Source organism: Cannabis sativa, chromosome X, assembly GCF_029168945.1.
Source record: "Cannabis sativa cultivar Pink pepper isolate KNU-18-1 chromosome X, ASM2916894v1, whole genome shotgun sequence".
In the NCBI taxonomy this organism is placed as follows: domain Eukaryota; kingdom Viridiplantae; phylum Streptophyta; class Magnoliopsida; order Rosales; family Cannabaceae; genus Cannabis; species Cannabis sativa.
The window spans coordinates 70386508-70403983 of record NC_083610.1 but is presented as its reverse complement, the minus strand read 5'-3'; the positions used below and the strand labels follow the sequence as shown (position 1 = coordinate 70403983).

At 32.8% G+C, this 17476-nt stretch overlaps 2 protein-coding genes across 2 annotated transcripts; one reads left to right on the top strand and one right to left on the bottom strand.

Moving 5' to 3' along the window:
* The first annotated feature begins 781 nt into the window (after positions 1 to 781).
* On the top strand, positions 782 to 4727 carry LOC115722357 (plastocyanin). Its single transcript, XM_030651555.2, has one exon. The coding sequence runs from the start codon at positions 4120 to 4122 to the stop codon at positions 4633 to 4635; it is 516 nt and encodes a 171-aa protein (XP_030507415.1). The 5' UTR covers positions 782 to 4119; the 3' UTR covers positions 4636 to 4727.
* On the bottom strand, positions 4069 to 10875 carry LOC115722381 (phospholipase D delta). Its single transcript, XM_030651586.2, has 10 exons — positions 9495 to 10875; positions 9103 to 9219; positions 8637 to 8831; positions 8226 to 8507; positions 8059 to 8127; positions 7820 to 7967; positions 7541 to 7689; positions 7226 to 7390; positions 6925 to 7125; positions 4069 to 6813 (listed from the first exon to the last, which is right to left on the bottom strand). Exons 1-10 carry the CDS (start codon positions 10404 to 10406, stop codon positions 6520 to 6522), a joined length of 2532 nt encoding a protein of 843 aa, XP_030507446.1. The 5' UTR covers positions 10407 to 10875; the 3' UTR covers positions 4069 to 6519.
* Positions 10876 to 17476: the final 6601 nt, after the last annotated feature.

The window sequence follows — 17476 nt, the reverse complement described above, 5'->3', positions numbered from 1 at the left end:
GCACGGATGATCAAGTTGCTGATACATTCACCAAAAGTTTAAGTACGATTAAATTTTCAAAATTCAGAGATCAACTAAATCTTATCAAACGAGAAGAAGCTTGAAAAGGATTTGATAATGAAGGGGAGTGTTAAAAGTCATTATCAAATCTAGAATATGTTAGAATATTTTACAATGTTCTAAGAAATTTATAAGAGATACCAAGAACACTCTAGAAAGTTTTAGAAAAAACTTAGAATCACTAGAACTAAGATTAGATAGTTCTAGAGTTGTTTAGAAAATAGTAAGAAGTAATTAAATAGTTAGTAAATTAGAAAAATCTAGAAATAGTTAGATACATCCTTTGTAGCCTATAAATAGAAGTGAGGTGTGTGCTTAAGAAGCAAGTTTGAGTAAGAGAGTTCAAGTGTGAGAAAAAGAGTCTAAAGTGTGTAAGTTCTTAATAAGTGTCTAAAGACAAAGTGTTCCAAAAGTGTGAGTTATACATAAGTGTGTAATAAAGGTGTCTAGTGATAAAATAAAAGAGTGTGAGTGTTTGATGTATTGTGGTCTAGTAAAAAGTATTCGAAGTCTTGGTATAATTACTTTTACAATAATAAAGTAATTAAGGTGGCGTTTGGTAACACTTTTTTAATCAATTTTTTGTTTTTAAAAGTAGAAAAGTGAATTTTTTTTTTCAAAAACATGTTCTATAAAACTGTTTTTACTTTTTAATTTTATAATTAGAAATCAAAATTTTAAAAACAAAAAAATCACTTTCAATATTTTTTTAAACATTTTTTTTTTTTAATCAATCTTTTGGATTACGACCAGACCCGGACCCAAATCTCCTCCCCACGGCCCTGGCACTGAACTCGGCTTTTGACTTGAACCCGAATCCGATCCCGGACCTAGACCCGACTTAAATAAAATCAAAAAATAAAAATAAAAATAAATTTTACAGAACACACTTTTGTTTTCTGTTTTTAAAATTGAAAAACAAAAGTGGTTACAGAACGCATTTTTATTTTTTAAAAATAAATTTTTTTAAAACAAAAATTTTACTTTCATTTTGTGATTAAAAAATTAAAAAACAAAAGTGTTACCAAACGACACCTAAGTTTTCACGTGTTATTGTGTCCAACAATATATATATAACTCATATACATTTTATATGTATTAACATATAAAAATTATATATCTCAATATTAATATATTATTATTATTATTTAAATAGTATATCACAAAATAAATCTATAATTACCATGGTTTGTTTGAATCTCTTACCCTATATTATTGTTTTTATGATCTTCATTGATGTTGTTCCTCATGGATAGCTGCGTTTGATTGTATGACTTATAGTATATTAATTGTCTTTTTGAATGAAGATTATGCCATCAAAATGACTTTTAAATTGTCGTAAAATTTCTATTACATTTTTGAGAGAATATGAGGGATATAACAAAAATATTTAAAATAAAAAGTAACAATAACAATAAATTAATTTATTGCGACGATAAATTGTGGTAATATTCTATAATGACAACATTTAAGACCTAAAAAAATTATATTTATATATAATTATTCTTTTTCGAGTAGTGTTGGAAAGGAAAAAAAAATTGCATACTAAGGTGGGCAATATCATATCGATGTATAGATAGATAGTGCCCAACGTCCAAATAGGTTCTTTAATTAATGTTGTTTGTAAATGGATTTTTATACAAAGTACCTAAAAATGACATTATTTTTTTAATACATTTTCACGCTACGTTTTATTTTTAAAAGAATTTTTTTCTAGTCATTTTTCCGTAACGTCATGTAAGCGATATAATAATATTGTAAAAACCATATAATACAAATACAGAATAATATGAAAATAATTGTTGTGAAACACAACATAAAAAAGAACAACAATCCTGTTATTGTAAAAGAAAATTTGAATAGTAGCATCGTGAAATTATATTGTACACGTTGAAACAGTGAAACCAATTACACGAAAAATAGGGGATCCCAAAAAATTATCTTGTTTTAGTTGTTGAATATATATGTTTCTGATTTAATGTGTGATACTTTGAATCCTCATTACTAATGAAATCAAAATAATATTCGAATGACAAGCTTGTCCTTCGGTTAGACGGTGAGCTATCTTGGTTCGAGGAGTTTTCTACGCGATTTGTGAATATTTATATCGTAAATTCATTGGTGATTCTAATCACTACATAAAAAAAATATTTGAATGTACAAATTATAGTTATGTATTTTCATTATATATGACCTATTGCGATGATAATGTTGTCACAACAATAATTTTTTTGCGATAATAAGTTAGTCGTAATAGTTAACAATGATGACATTTAGACAATTAGATGTATTGTAATGATGTTGTGGCAATATACTCTAGCGTAGGAAAAGAAAAAAAAATGCATACATACTATTCAGTACAAATTATTATCGTCAATTAGTTAATCAATACTTGAAAATTTAAAAGGGACAAAAAAGAGGAAATAACAAAAATTTAGGGAAAAAATTGTAAAATAAAGTACATGTCAAAATTAAATAACTTTTCCGTACAAAAACACAACAAAATATATAAATACACAGTCATAAAATCTTAGTAAATTCAATTAATCAAAGAAACAAAAATTTATTACAAATACTATATTTTTATAACTATTTTTTAAGCTAATTAAGATTTGTCAAAAGTATTTTTAAAGCTAATTAGAATTTATCACTCTAAACTTTGACATTGACCAAAATAGTACCCACCAATTTTTTTAGGCCATTAAATTTTTTTCTTAAATTACAGGTCTTTTAATAATTTTAGGGTCTGAATTACAATTTAGCACATGTTAAAATTAAAAAGAAAGAATTCCTTATTAGCTAATTTTCTATTTTTGTATATATATATTTTTTTTAGACATTGGAAGAGAGAAATTCGAACTTGCAATTGAAAAGTGAGGAACCACTAGGCTAAACCTATGACCACTATTTTAATTTTTTTTTTAATAAAAATTTTACATTTATTTTTAATTATTTTTTTTTATATTTTTACGGTATTCTATAAAAATAATAAAATCACATAAAAATAACAGAAAAATAATATCAAACCAACCTTATTTTATGTAAATAAAATTTTAAAAACTGTAAAAATATTTAAAAATTTCGTAATCATATTTTTGTAATTTAAAAAAAAATGATGAAATAATTACATAAAGTACCATTTTTGGTAAAAAAAAATTACAGTTTTACGTTTAAATAATTTTTTTATACATTTTTACAGTTTTCATAGAAACAACAAGAAAATAACATAAAAATAACATCAAAACAACAACAAAAAATAACATACAGATAATAAAAAATCAACAACAAATTAACAAGAGTACAACATAAAAGGACCGTAAATAAAATTAAAAAATCGTAAAAATATTTAAAATTCTGTGAAACCGTAATTTTATAATTTTTTTATTGTTTTTGTGTATTTATGAAATAAACCCAAAAATAATCCCTTTAATGTTGAGGAAATTACACTCTATACCCTTTTTATATTGTCCTCTTTTATTTTTATCCTCTTTTTTAAAGTCTATCTTTTTTAAACATTGTACCAATTTTGCCCCTGCCACTTCAAGATACTCTCCATGTGACTCTCTTATGTCAGGGTATTTTGGGTACAATACATATAAAAAGAGGTATGTTTCAAATAAATATAAAATTAGAGGTAAATTTGGTCAATTGATTAATAAAAGAGGCATTTTTCAACTTACCCCTTTAATGTTCCCGACAAATAAGACTCTTTGGACTTGGTAGTGATAATTGGGTTGGCAATATAGCCCAATCAGTGAGCCCATCGATGGGTCGAGTAAAAAAGATTGGGCTGAAAATGGCCCAAAAGAGGGAATATATTCTCAACCTCACATCACAAAACAACAAGCCACGTCAACGGGATAGTATCCAAAGCAACCAATGAAACTCATTCCCAAGATATCTGATAAAAACTCTCGTACGTACATACATTCTTTATCCAATTTCCTCAAACATATACCACACAAACCATCCTTATAAACCCCTCTCCTCTAGCTATCATCACCCCTTGATCCCCTCTCTCAATCCAATCCAATCCAATCCACACTCTCACCACTTACCATGGCCACCATGACATCTGCATCAGTCACCATCCCATCATTCACCGGCCTCAAGGTCACCGCCGGCTCCACCAAAATGATGAACACCACCACTGGTGTTAAAGTAGTCAGCACCCCAGTGGCGAAGATGAGCTTGATCAAGGCTTCGCTCAAGGACGTGGGTGTTATTGTGGCTGCAACCGCAGCTAGCGCCATACTTGCGAGCAGCGCCATGGCTCAGGACGTTTTGTTGGGAAGCAGTGACGGTGGGCTGGTATTCGAGCCTAACAACTTCACCATCAGCTCTGGAGATAAGATTGTGTTCAAGAACAATGCTGGGTTCCCTCACAACGTTGTTTTCGACGAGGACGAGGTTCCAAGTGGTGTGGACGCATCAAAGATTTCCATGTCTGAGGAAGACCTTCTTAACGCCCCTGGAGAGACCTACGCTGTTACTTTGACTGAGAAAGGTTCTTACTCCTTCTACTGTGCTCCTCACCAGGGAGCTGGTATGGTTGGCAAAGTCACTGTTAATTAATTAAGTTGTTGCACCTATATATAATGTAACTGAGATCTATTTATATATGTTCTCCATTTTCTTTAATTTAAATTTAATTATCTTATCTTTTATTTCTTCTTAACTTTTTTTACTTCGTTTGTTCCTTAATTTTTATCTTAATTATCATACGAAAATTAATGTGTGAGGCCGGTACGTACTCTCTATACGTGTGTTTTTTTCTTCAGAAATTTGTTTATTTATCATCTATATATACATTAACATATCCAATTTGCCCTGTTCTTTTAGCATTGATATTAAAACAAAAATGAGAACAAAGGATTATTATTATATAGACTTTCAAATAATTATTGTTAATGTCAGTTTATCTAAAATCCTTAACAATGGGCATTATTGCTCTTTTCAAATAATTGTTAATGTGAGTTTCGGATATATTAAACTATTTTCAAGCTGTGTCTTGACTTAAATTACCTAAAACCGTTCTATGAAAATCAGTTTTAAAGGTACATAGAAAATTAAAGGAGATTTTTTAACAGATTTTTTTATTTTTATTCTTATTGTTGATACATAAAATTAAAAAAGAGTGAACGAAAGGAAGTTTTATGTGGATGGACCTACATATCCATATAAAGAGGTTTTCTACATTTTGGTCTTCCGAATAAACTAAACTACCACAAATCTAACAATTTGCTTTCTCGATCAAAGTAATAAGAACCATGAAAAGAAATGAAAATTCTAAGTTGTAACACAAACCTTTTGATATCTGAAGCCATATATCTGGAATTGGATAAACTCCACTGCACCGCACCTAATTCACCTTAATGGTCCATCTCACCTACAATATATACATATACATACATCTATATATATAAGCAATAACACGACTATATGTGTATAGTCTCTTGGATCGATATGCGAGCATCATTTGACGAAAATAATGGATCTAAGAAGAACAGAGGAGGGTGAAGAACATAATCGTTCATGTTTATACATAGGAAGAATGATTTTATATTGTCTTGTAACTTCAAGTACTAACTAGCTAGTACAATTTGTAGTGCAGTACAATGCTTGCAGTACACTCCTAGGACTATAAGTACGACAATATTATATATATATACGAGTGTGTTAATTTTGAGAATTCTTGTTTATGCTAAATATATTTTGTGTTTTGTTTGCTATATACGACTTGATGTGAAGATTTTGAAGATTCAAAATTCAGTTTCTACTTAAGCTAGAATTAGATCATTATAATAATATAAGTATAAGCTTCAATTTATTTTGACTGTTTAGATAATTATTTTTATCCAAACACATTTAGAAGTGTTTTTTTAATTCTAAAAAACTAAAAAAATGCTTATAGAAACTAAGTGAAACGGAAGTAAATAAAATAAATTGGTGTTAAGCCAAAAAAAATTGGTAATAATTTGTCAATAAAACCAATTCACATTCCAAATCCAGCATACTACACTTTGCATTCAACTTACTATTGTCGATGATCGTTTAAAATGAGATACAACAGCCAATAGAAACCAGAAAAGAGGTAAATTATTATGTTTTTCTAATATAAGGGTTATAATAGTTTTCGGATATGATCATAAGGGAATTGCAAGAGTAGCTTCAAACACATACTGTACGTACGTATATATAAATTTTGATAATAAACAATACAATTGAACAATTTGTTTAGTGAAATTAGAACCTGATTTCCATCTATATTACTTCGGACAGTTAATGTGAAACCAATTGGACTGACAGCTATGTATGAAGGGTAACATATTACAAGGTCATATATATACATATGTATACATATATATATATATATATAAATTAGTCAACTAAATATATTGATTAGTAGTTTGGGGGGTGAAGTTACCAAAACTGAGAAGAGTTATAGGAATGAATAGCTCATGTAGTTAGAGCATCAGGAAGGTTAGAACGGCATCCAAGCACTTTACCACCAACATCAGGGAAAGTCTCTCGTCCAGGCAAGGGACCAACCTTCCCATTAGCATCTACCTCTACTGGGTATTTAATCAGGTGACCCTGCAATGGTGCAAACTCCTCTGCTACGAAATTCTCCCAATTAACTTGAGCTATTTGGTTCACTCGTTTCACACAATCCAAACTTTCAGGCTCTTTGAATCCATCTTCTACCACCCCCAAGTGCTCTGCCCAAAGTGACATTCTGTATCCGTACACCTTTACACACAAGGAGCAGCACAATGGTTTAAGCTTCTTTTATGTTAAATGACACAAGTTAATAAAAGTGGTCAAAATTGATGAAGGAAGTTATTAGGAAAGGGGGCGAACCTGGCCATGTGGATGTCGTTTTCTCTTACCCCACGTATGATAAGGCTGATATGCACCCATGGCTATCTCAGTGTCTCTTGAACCAGCCATAGACCTTTGGTTAATATTGGCTGAACCTATTATAACATACTCATCGTCTACTATCATACCTTTGGCATGAACATAGATCATAAATCGTTGAAACTTTTGTGAGGCTGAAACCTGAAAAGGGTTGTTGCCATAAACACAATTTTCACATAACAGATTATTTGTGCTACTAATTGAATGATTAAAAGAGAAAAATTGATTTGTTTCTTCTTACCGTGTCTCCGCCCTTTGAAGTATGGTTAGGTGTCTCTCCTTTGGGCAATTCCTCTCGATTACCAAGACAGTAAAAGTTTAGATAGTCCTGTGGATGTGCATTCTCAATGTGCATGGATTTCAATTCTTCTGCTACAACTTCATACATCATTTGCATTGTTTGTCCCTGAAATAAATTTGAATTTCCAAACTCAAACACATCAAATTGCTAGTTATATTGTCACCTCTACCAAAGTAAAGTGCATTTAGAATGTGACAGAATTTTGCTTAGCAAATCAACCTGTCATTTTCTATACTTGTAATTTAATTTTTTTACCTGCCAAAATAGTATTTCTTGCACTGTAGCCGAAGATGGTACACCTTCAGGCCACATTGGCATCACAATATACACAGCAAATCTCTCTTTGGATCTTATTTTACTAGCAATCTTTAAAGCCAACTCGACGGGGATTAAATTATCAGCACCTGAATCAAAACAAAAAAAAAAAGTTTGTCTTAGCGAGAGAGCAATGGCAGCAACAAATTTCGACATAACTAAGCTTTCACTCATATTTGGGCATGTCTGGCACAGTGAAGGTAGAGATAGTTACAAAACCTGCATCTTTGTAAGCAGGCCATGCATACGATGACCCGATAAAATATTGATTCTCAATATAAATGAAATGTTGTGCAGCTCTGATTGCTTGGATGTATGCTGTTTGAATGCTCTGATCTATAACCAAGTTTTTTGCACAGACAAGATTCTGCAATACAGAATAATTTCAAACAATCTGACATATATAAATGCAAAAAAACGAATGACAAATTTACATAAAATATGCCAGAGTGAAGAACCTGAGCCTCTGCTACATAAATATCTTTAGGAAATCCTTTCAAAGATCCTGAATCTATAGATCTGAAAACCTGTCAGTTCAAGAAAATTCAAGTAATAAGATAAAGAACTAAACAAGCTAAGATCATATAATGTATGAAAGAATTCAATTAGGGGACTAATTTATAACCTGAACATGCCAGTTTTCAGGATCATCTTCCTTGGAAACCCATAATGCAGGATCATCATTGGGAATTCCAGGAGAAGGACTAAGAATCCAAGATATGCGATCCAACTTTATCAAAGCATCATCATGCCAATAAGAAACCCGCTTAAAATGTTGCCCCAATTTTGACCATTTTGTAGCTTTTCTCCAACGTTGCTCAAAATTTTTAAGCACATCATATGCTGCAGGACCTTCAATTTTGCAATGTAAATCATGCCATGGTTGCCTTGGACCCTTAGTTCCAGCCTATACACTCACATAAACAAAACAATATCAAACTAAACAAATTCAGAAAATACATAGGAAATATGGCATCCATATAAAAATTTTGTTCAAGTACAAGAGTAATAAGGTAAGAAATGAAACAAAACTCACAGAAAAAGTTGGATTGTGATAATCATCCTGAAATACAGTGTCAAGATCACGAAATAGTCGATGCTGAGGTGTGTCATAGCGGCCATCACAAAGATCCAGACCTCCTATAAAGGCAGTTACCTTCCTGTAATTCCCCGGTGCTTGTGAATCCACAATTACACATTTCTGATGATGCGTAAAGAGGGTTCCAACGACCTGAACTCGATTATCAGCATAGCAAGTAAAAATTCAATATTAATTCTTTGCCTAAAAACCTTACTATGATGCATACATCAATTTTTTTGTTTTATCTTTTTGTGTTCTTTTGACATTAACAGCATAACTTTAGTTGCATTAAGGAAAGTGGCAAGTCATGATCAAGATATTGCAAAAGAAAAGTAGCCTTATAAAATGAGATATAGTAAGAATTTTGAATGGAGAAAAATTAAATGGTGAAACAATTACTGGACCATAGTATAAAGCATGCCTGTTGCTTGAAAATGCTAAGCTTACTGCTGGCATATCTAGGTGACAACACACATGTAACAGACGAGTGCTTGAAAAACTTGCGGGTCTCTTCATCATGAGTTTGCATAACTCCAGTCTACATATAATATATCCATTTGTTAGTCCATCACATTTATAAAATAAATAATTTCTTCAAAGAAAAAATTAATAAATAAAATCAAAGAAAAATAATCTCAAAAGAAGATAAAAAGTAGAATATATGATGATATTAATATATTGAGAGCTTAAAGAAACTCTGTTTTCTTATGCTATGAAGAAATTTCAAGTAAGTACCATCCATGATTGACTCACAACAAGTTTATTTCAAAGTCAATTTATTTATTATATTAAAAGAAGATTTTTCATTAATACCGTATTGAGAAAAAATTTGCTATGTGAAGTCTTATCATCCCAAACAAGAAGAAGAACTCGTACTCCTTCTTGGGATTTATACTTGAGCAATTCCCCCAAATTCAAATTCCCACCACTAGGCAATGGCTTAGTTGGCTCTCGCACCAGCTTCACCTTGTGATAGATTGACCAACCAGCAATGTAAACCATATGATGGGCCTCTAAAATGGCGTGACAAATGTCCTCCCAACACTTTTCCTGCTTGAACAGAGCCCCATTATCCAATTCAATTTTGTTGCCCATCGAATCCGGAAAATGGGCATCCTGATACAGCGTCACCGACCCTCCTTGCCTGACCGGAAAATAGCAATTTCTGATTCCGTAATTGTCTGGATCGGACGATATGCCGAAGCGATACATTGGGTTGTCGTCGCATTTTGTAAATCTCATCTCGATTTTGATAGCGGAGTTGGGTTTGGGCGGTTTCCCTAATGAGCCGATCACTGGGAACCAATCGCTAATCGCCTCGCCGGTTAATATTTTCTGAGCAGAGACCGACGCAACTCCGATCAGATCGGCTCCGAACATGTCGTTGTCTTTAACATAGAACTCAATGTGAGAGACTGGATGTGCCAAAGGAATCTTGAAGCGCTCGTTCCATTTGGGGTTCTGGTTATTGGAGATGACGCGAGTTCGAGCAACTCTTGCTCCGGCAAGGCAGACGGTGACGTAGGGATCGCTGGTGATTATATTCCGGTGAACCTTATGCTTGTGACTGCTTGAAAATGGCGAATGGCAAGTTTTGAAAGCTGCGAAAAATCGGCGAACACGCTCCGAGACCAAATCCATATTCGGCAAGCACCGTGCCTCTATGATTTTCAAATCAAGGTCACCGTGGAGGTAAACCACGGACTCTGGCTTGTCTTCCACCATTGAATAAAAGCGAGGTTACTTTTATATAAAATAAATGGTGGTTTGAAGATGGAAGAAAAGCGAAGGCGTTGGCTATCAGCGGAGGAACCAAAAACGGTGGCGTATTATTATGTGATACTACTGAATGATCAGATGGTCATGGAGTAGAGAACAAAGGATTTGCCGTGGGTTCTTTCCGACGAAAGCCAACGGCGATAACCGAAGGCGGTAAATTAAAGGCAAAGGTTGGAAATTTGTTAGTGTTAAAAAATTAAAAATAAGAAAATATGGAAACTTATTATTACGAGGGTTGTGTTGTGTATGTGTGCATGTTATTCATTCATTCACATACTTTGCATGTATGTAACACGTGGGGGTTTCCGCTTTAGTGATATATTCCTACCAAATTTATAAAAACAAATATAATATACACCTATATATATCAAGTCACTCTTAATATGTGAGATCTTAAATAAAAGTAATTGGTTCAAGTTACTTATTTCATAGGTGTGTTGTGTTAAGTTTACGTGTGAAATATGTGTTCATAATATTACTCTTATAATATATATATATATATATATATATATATATATATAAATTTATATATTGCATCCATCTCTTATCTTAATAATTTTTTTTTTAAAAAAAAAAAAAACCTTAAATTATAATATATGTACTTTTCAAAAAAAAAAATTATAATATATAGAATTTAAATTTAACAGTGAACAATAGTAATGGTACGTCCACCGTATAATTTTAAACATAATAAATTTGAGATATTATTTGTGTGATAAATTATTTTAATAAGTAGAATATATAAATATTGTTAAAATTATTTATTAAATAAATATTTATATATTTTGTATATTTATTTTAGTAAAATACCTGTTATTATAAATTAAAAAAATTAAAGGAGTTATTTACAATAATAGAGTAGATACGCATAAAAATATTCTCCAACCAAAAGTAAGCATCATATATCCCCAACGTAAATATTGACTATACATTTGACATGAAAAATAGTTACATTAGGTTTAGGGAAAAAGAATAAAAGACTAAAAATGCCTACAATCAAATCATTAAAAGTAGAGATTGAATTGAAGGGAGCTCACAAAGCAGAAGAAACCATAATTGCATCCATCTCCATGTGTGCAATTGGTAATTGTCGATGGAGAGTCCAATTTAGATTGTGAAAATAAAGAGCTTTGGCCTCTATTTTATGGGAACTAAAATTGCCAATTAGCGACATGGATAGGGCTGCCACTATCTGGCTATTAAAGTCCTGAAGAATAGCACCAACACAAATAATATTTCATGATACATCTACAGCAACATCTATATTCATTTTAAAATCACCAATCATAGAGGATTTCTACGGGGTTGGGAAGCAGCAAGAGAAGCAATCTGCAATGGCTTGGCAGTAGCTTCATGATGGTATTTATCCCTAACTGATCGGAAGTTGCTCAAATAAGTTGTGGCAAAAGAGGCAAGGTCTTTTGCTGGTTTTGCCTTTTGACCGTGTCCAACTTGATTCCGTTCAGTCCAGATTGGAGTAGATTGAAGAAAGATGAAATAAATAGTCACACGTATGCATTAAGTGGGAAAAATGCCAATCAAAAACCATACTCAAGTGTCGCCATACTACTTGGGTATATTTACAACTAAAAGGTGCATGCTCAACAGATTCCCATGCTTGATTACAAACAGAGAAAGTTAAGTCTGTGATTACCTATCTTCGAACTAAAGAGGTAGAAACCGGTAGAGCATCGTGGATGGCCTTCCATGCAAAAATTTTGACCTTCGAAAGAAAATGTAAAGACCAGAAAAACTTCCACCAAGTTGATGCCGAGTGTGAACTTAAACTTTGATTAGTTTCATCAAGACTTGATGCTAAATGGTAGTAGCTTTGAACTGTGTAGAAACCAGAGTTGTAATGATGTCAAATCAAGTTGTCTTTGCTGCTGAAAAAACTGAGCGGAATGGTCAAAATTATGTCCACATCCAAGGGAGAAAAAAACTGTTCCAGTAAGGGAACATTTCATTCTCTTTCATCTGTTATCAAATTGGCAACTACCCCATCATTCGGACCTGTGTAACAAATAAGGAAGAAAGTGTTGTGTCTTGGAATCCAAGGGTCAAAACTATACTTAATCCTTCTCCCTTCACCAACTTTCCAACGCAAGCCTGCTAAAAGAAGATCCATGGCCCAATGAATACCCTGCCAAGTTAAAAGAGGATGAGTGACCCAGAGATGCTTCAAGAAAAGAGTTATTTGGAAAATATCAACACTTAAGCACTTTACTGAGAAGAGAGTCTGATTTCTCTAGGATTCTCCAAGCTTGTTTTACTAACAACACTTGATTAAAGTGGACAAAAGAACGAAAACCCATGCCACCATCAGCTTGGGTTTTGCAAAGAAGATTCTAAGAATGTAATGGATTTTCGAACCGTTTTTATTCATACTCCACTAAAAGTTAGCCATCATTGACTCAAGTTGTTTACAAAAATACCTTGGTAGACGAAAACAGCTCATGACATATGTACGAATTAATTGGACCACTGCTTTGAGAAAGACTTCACGACCCCGATTGAAAAATAAATCTCAATCCAAGTGTGCATAAGTTTCCAAATCTTCTCTTTAATGTTGCTAAACAATTCCTTTTTATCTCATCTAGAATAAGATGACAACCTAAGATATTTTTTATGGTATTCACAAATAGGCATGGAGAGATGTCGATGAAAAATATTTGAGCCGCTAAAGTTGTGTTTGGGGAGAAAGATAACAACGATTTTTCCAAATTGAGATTTTGGCCAGAAACACGATGATAAGTGTCCATGGGCCTCTTGATGGCTATGCAAGATCTCCCATTTGCTTGATAAAAAAAAAATACTATCAACTGCAAAGAACAAATGAGAGATTGGAGACGCTTGTCTTGTGAGTTTGAAATCGGTAAGGTTGTCAAAATTTTGCTCATATTAGAGAAGCCTTGAGAGACTTCAAAGCATATTAAGAACAAGTAGGGAGACAAGGGACAACCCTGTCTAAGACCCTTAGTTGGGATTAAAGCTTCAATGGCTTCCCCATTTAAGAGAAAAAAAATATTTTTGGTTAAACAGTTATTAATTAGTGAAATCCATCTTTCATGAACACTCATTTTCCTCATGACTTCTTCAATAATTTTCCACTCCACTCGGTAAAATGTTTTACTCATGTCGAGTTTTAAGGTGGAAATGCCCTTCTGTTGATGTTTTAATTTTTGATAGCATGAACCAACTCAAAAGCCATCAAAATGTTATTAGTTATTAAATGATTCTGCAAAAAAGCACTTTGCGATTCAGAATAATTACCAATGGGAGGACTTATTTGAACCTTGCAACAAGCACTTTTGTAACAAGCTTGAAGATAACAATGCAGAGACTAATGGGCCTGTAATCTTTCATGCATTGAGGCTTTTGATCTTCAGAATGAGAGTAATAATTGTTCGACTTAAACACGAAGGATTAGCACCATCACTGAGAATACTCAAAACAGCTTTGGTAACAAGATTGCCCACAACAACCTAATTTTATTGATAAAATATGGCCAACATGCGATCAATTCTGGGACTTTTATCAGGCCCCATTGAATGCAAAGTCGTGTATACTTCAGCTGCTGAGAAATATTTTATAAGGTTCTCATTTAAATTAGCGCTAACCAAAGTAGGAATGCAATCAAGAGTGGTAGCAAGAGTGTCTTTATCAATAACACTGGCAGTAAAAATATCTTCAAAATAATCATGAATTACTATTGTAATTTCAGCGTTTGACTGCACTTTGTGACCTGATTCATCATAAAGGAACTTAATTTAATTGTTGGATTTACGAGTAGAGGCTATAGAGTGGAAGAATTTAGTATTCTTGTCACCACAAGCTAGCCAATCAACCCTCAAACTTTGCTGCCAATAAACTTCTTCGTTCCAATAAATCCTCAAGAATTGTTTTAGAATGTTTCAAATCTGACATATTATTGCTGGCGCGAGATGTGACATTATTCAAGTCAGCAACTTTGGCATGTAATTCATGAATATTCTTCTTCATTTTTCCATATTTACATGTATGCCAAGATTGTGATTTTGTAGCACATGATTCCAAATTCGAAGTACAGCAATAATTGGGTTAGTTTGGGCAGGAGAAATCCAACTCTTGGAAATAATATTGCTACTTTCTAGATCAGTCAGCCAAAGTTTCTTGAATCTGACTCTAATCTTACTCTTAACAGGGAGATCGGTAGCTAAAACACGAGTGAAAGTTGCACAAATAGCACGATGGTCCGAGTGTTAAATGTCTAAGTGTTTAACTTTAGGTGTAGTAAAAAAAGACTCACAATGGTTGTTGACAAAACACCAATCAAGATGTTCTTTAATTGTATTTACAGCTGTACAACTCTTGATCCATTGTATGGATCACCATCATAAAGATCTTCATGTAAAAAACAATTATCAAACACAATTCAAAAAGTAACCATTTGTGACTCCCCAATTAGATTTGTCATTGTTTGAAAGGATTTTATTAAAATCTCCAATAGTGAACCAAGGTTTGAGAGGAGCAACATAAGCAAAGCATTGAAAAAGAGTCCAAGATGCAGACCTATTACTTGTTTTGGGTGCACCATAAAAACTAGTAAAGTAAAAACTCGAGCCCCTAGAAGTAATGATATAACAATTAAAAAAAGTACAACCATAGTTTAACAAAGTAACATCAACATCATCATTCCATAAAAGCATGAGGCCACCACTTAGCCCTACCCTGTGAGCTTCTATTCCATTTCAAAAATGTAAAGGTTGTCAGATACGAGTAATCGAATTAAAACTGAGTTTGTTTCCATGAGAAACAAAACATGGGACGATTATTGTTGAACAAGTAATCGAAGATATATGAACGCACTCGGGTTCCCCAAACCCTATGCGTTCCAGCTAAGGATTGTCATGGTGAGTTGTGGGACTGCATAGCAACCTCTACACTTGAGTCATGAGAGAAACTAGAATCTATAAAGTCAAACTAAGATCTCAAAACCTTCTTCCCTTGACAACGATGAAGAAGTTGTTCCTTTAATACCACAACATCTTTTTAGTATTTTTCTCATTGAGAAAGCATAATTTGGCCTCTTAACATTTAAGTTTGGCGATGCATTTTCCTTGTCAATAATTGAGAGAGGGTCAGTTTGGTGAATAACACCAGCAGTTGTAGTGACTATTGCTGGTGTGGAAGTGTATTGAGGGCCCGAGTGACTACTTATAGTTGTTGCAAGGGAGGGTGAATTTGTGGGAATGAAATTAGTGAGTGGAGGGTACGTGGCAAAGGTATTTAGAGATGATGAATGAGGGCCAACATCAAGAATGTACATGTGAGAGATATCAGTGATTGAAGGATTGGTGCACGAGTGTATCGATGCTATGGAGGCCGTAGATGTTTTGGTTTGATTAATATGATGAGAAGAGGCTATTTCAGTGGTTGATGGACTTAAAATGGAGTTATTGGTATGAATGTGAGAACTAGTGGCATGAAATTGTGAAGAGAAAGGTGGTGGAGTTTGAGTACTTCTGTGGTTATCTGTATTGGAGATAGAAATGTTGGTAGTGACTGTGGAAGTGATTGGTAACAAAAGAGAAACATATGTGTATTTATATATTGACAAAACCCTAGCATTAGAAACATTTGCAATAGGGTTACTTGGAAGATTTACACTAATTGAGCAGGAACTAAGAGAAAGTTGTTGTTGGTTTGAGTGTTTCCCTTCAAATAGAGGTCGTGGTTGAGGCAAGCCTCGAGAGTATAGGCTTGGGTGACTATTTGTGAGAGCATGGCGAGCAAGCCTCGTAATAAAAGGTCACGCATTTTCTTTTGCAAAATCAGTACGGTAGCTACGTAACCATTTGTCGAAAGTTTGGCACCTTTAAGCGATCGGCCATAAGGAAGTTTGTCATCATTGCCACTGTCGATGCGCTCCATAAAAGAAACACAATGCTCAAAAGGATGACCAAGGAGGCCACATTCAAAGCAAAATTTGGGATGTTCAGATCTTTGGGACGACATGGGCTTAGTTTGTTAGTTGCTCGGCGATACTTTTGATTTATTGTATTTTGTAAACATTTTAAAAATAGATTCAGGATTTCTGTAAACTTTATGTATTTATATAATTAGCAAAGTTTATGTTTATAGTAAAAAAAATTTGTTAAACACGATTTTACACTAAACTCTTTAATTGATAAAATTTAGCACAATAATTTAAAAAACACAATGACATCTCTAAACTAATAGGGCGTTACACAAATCCTATTTTTAATTTGAGAGTAACTATTAACCTACCCAAAATATGTTATTCGATTAGAAAAAATTTCACCAATTACCATAATATTTGTACTTCACAATTCCAATTGGTCTTTGGAATACTTAATAAATTAATTTTCCATTTTTTTTTTTTTTGGTGTGGGCATGTGAGTATTCATTATTTAACATTATAAATAACATTATTTTATTTACATTTGATTGTTTATTTAATTATGATATAAGGGAAGGGAAGTTTGATTTGGATTGAATTCACTCTACCAAGAAAAAACAAAATTAAAAAAATAAAGAGTAGGAAAAGAGAGATAGTGTGTTGGGTGCTCCACGACCACCGGTGATGGCACATTTCTTCACGTTTATTTGTTCACATGCGTAATTTTGTATTTAATTATGTACTAAAATCAATAAAGGCTGGTTTACAATTACGGCAAACACGATAAATTTAATGCTATTGCTTCGGGACTTGCTGTGTTGTTTTACGTTGAATAATTTAAGAGCATTGCTACTTGTGTTTAATATGGTGTTTATAATTGATTAATGATATTTTTTAAAATACTAATTAGTAATTTTTTTTTCTCAACTTTGATATATACCAAATTATGTTTTTTGAACTTTTTTTGTTGTTAAAAATTCTTCCTGAACTATTGAGATTGTTAGATTTAAGGACTTTTGTCTAATTTCATTCAATTTTACTGTTTCAGTGATTGTTTATGTACTAAACCATGCTCTCCAGACTTTGATATCTACTAAATCATACCCCTCAAACT

Coding starts and splice junctions, on each gene's coding strand:
- LOC115722357 (XM_030651555.2), top strand. CDS start 4,120: ATGGCCACCATGACATCTGCATCAGTCACCATCCCATCATTCACCGGC.
- LOC115722381 (XM_030651586.2), bottom strand. CDS start 10,406: ATGGTGGAAGACAAGCCAGAGTCCGTGGTTTACCTCCACGGTGACCTT. Junction 8,128..8,225: donor CTGAAAACTGGCATGTTCAG/GTTATAAATTAG, acceptor TTGAACTGACAG/GTTTTCAGATCTATAGATTC. Junction 7,126..7,225: donor CTTCAAAGGGCGGAGACACG/GTAAGAAGAAAC, acceptor AACCCTTTTCAG/GTTTCAGCCTCACAAAAGTT.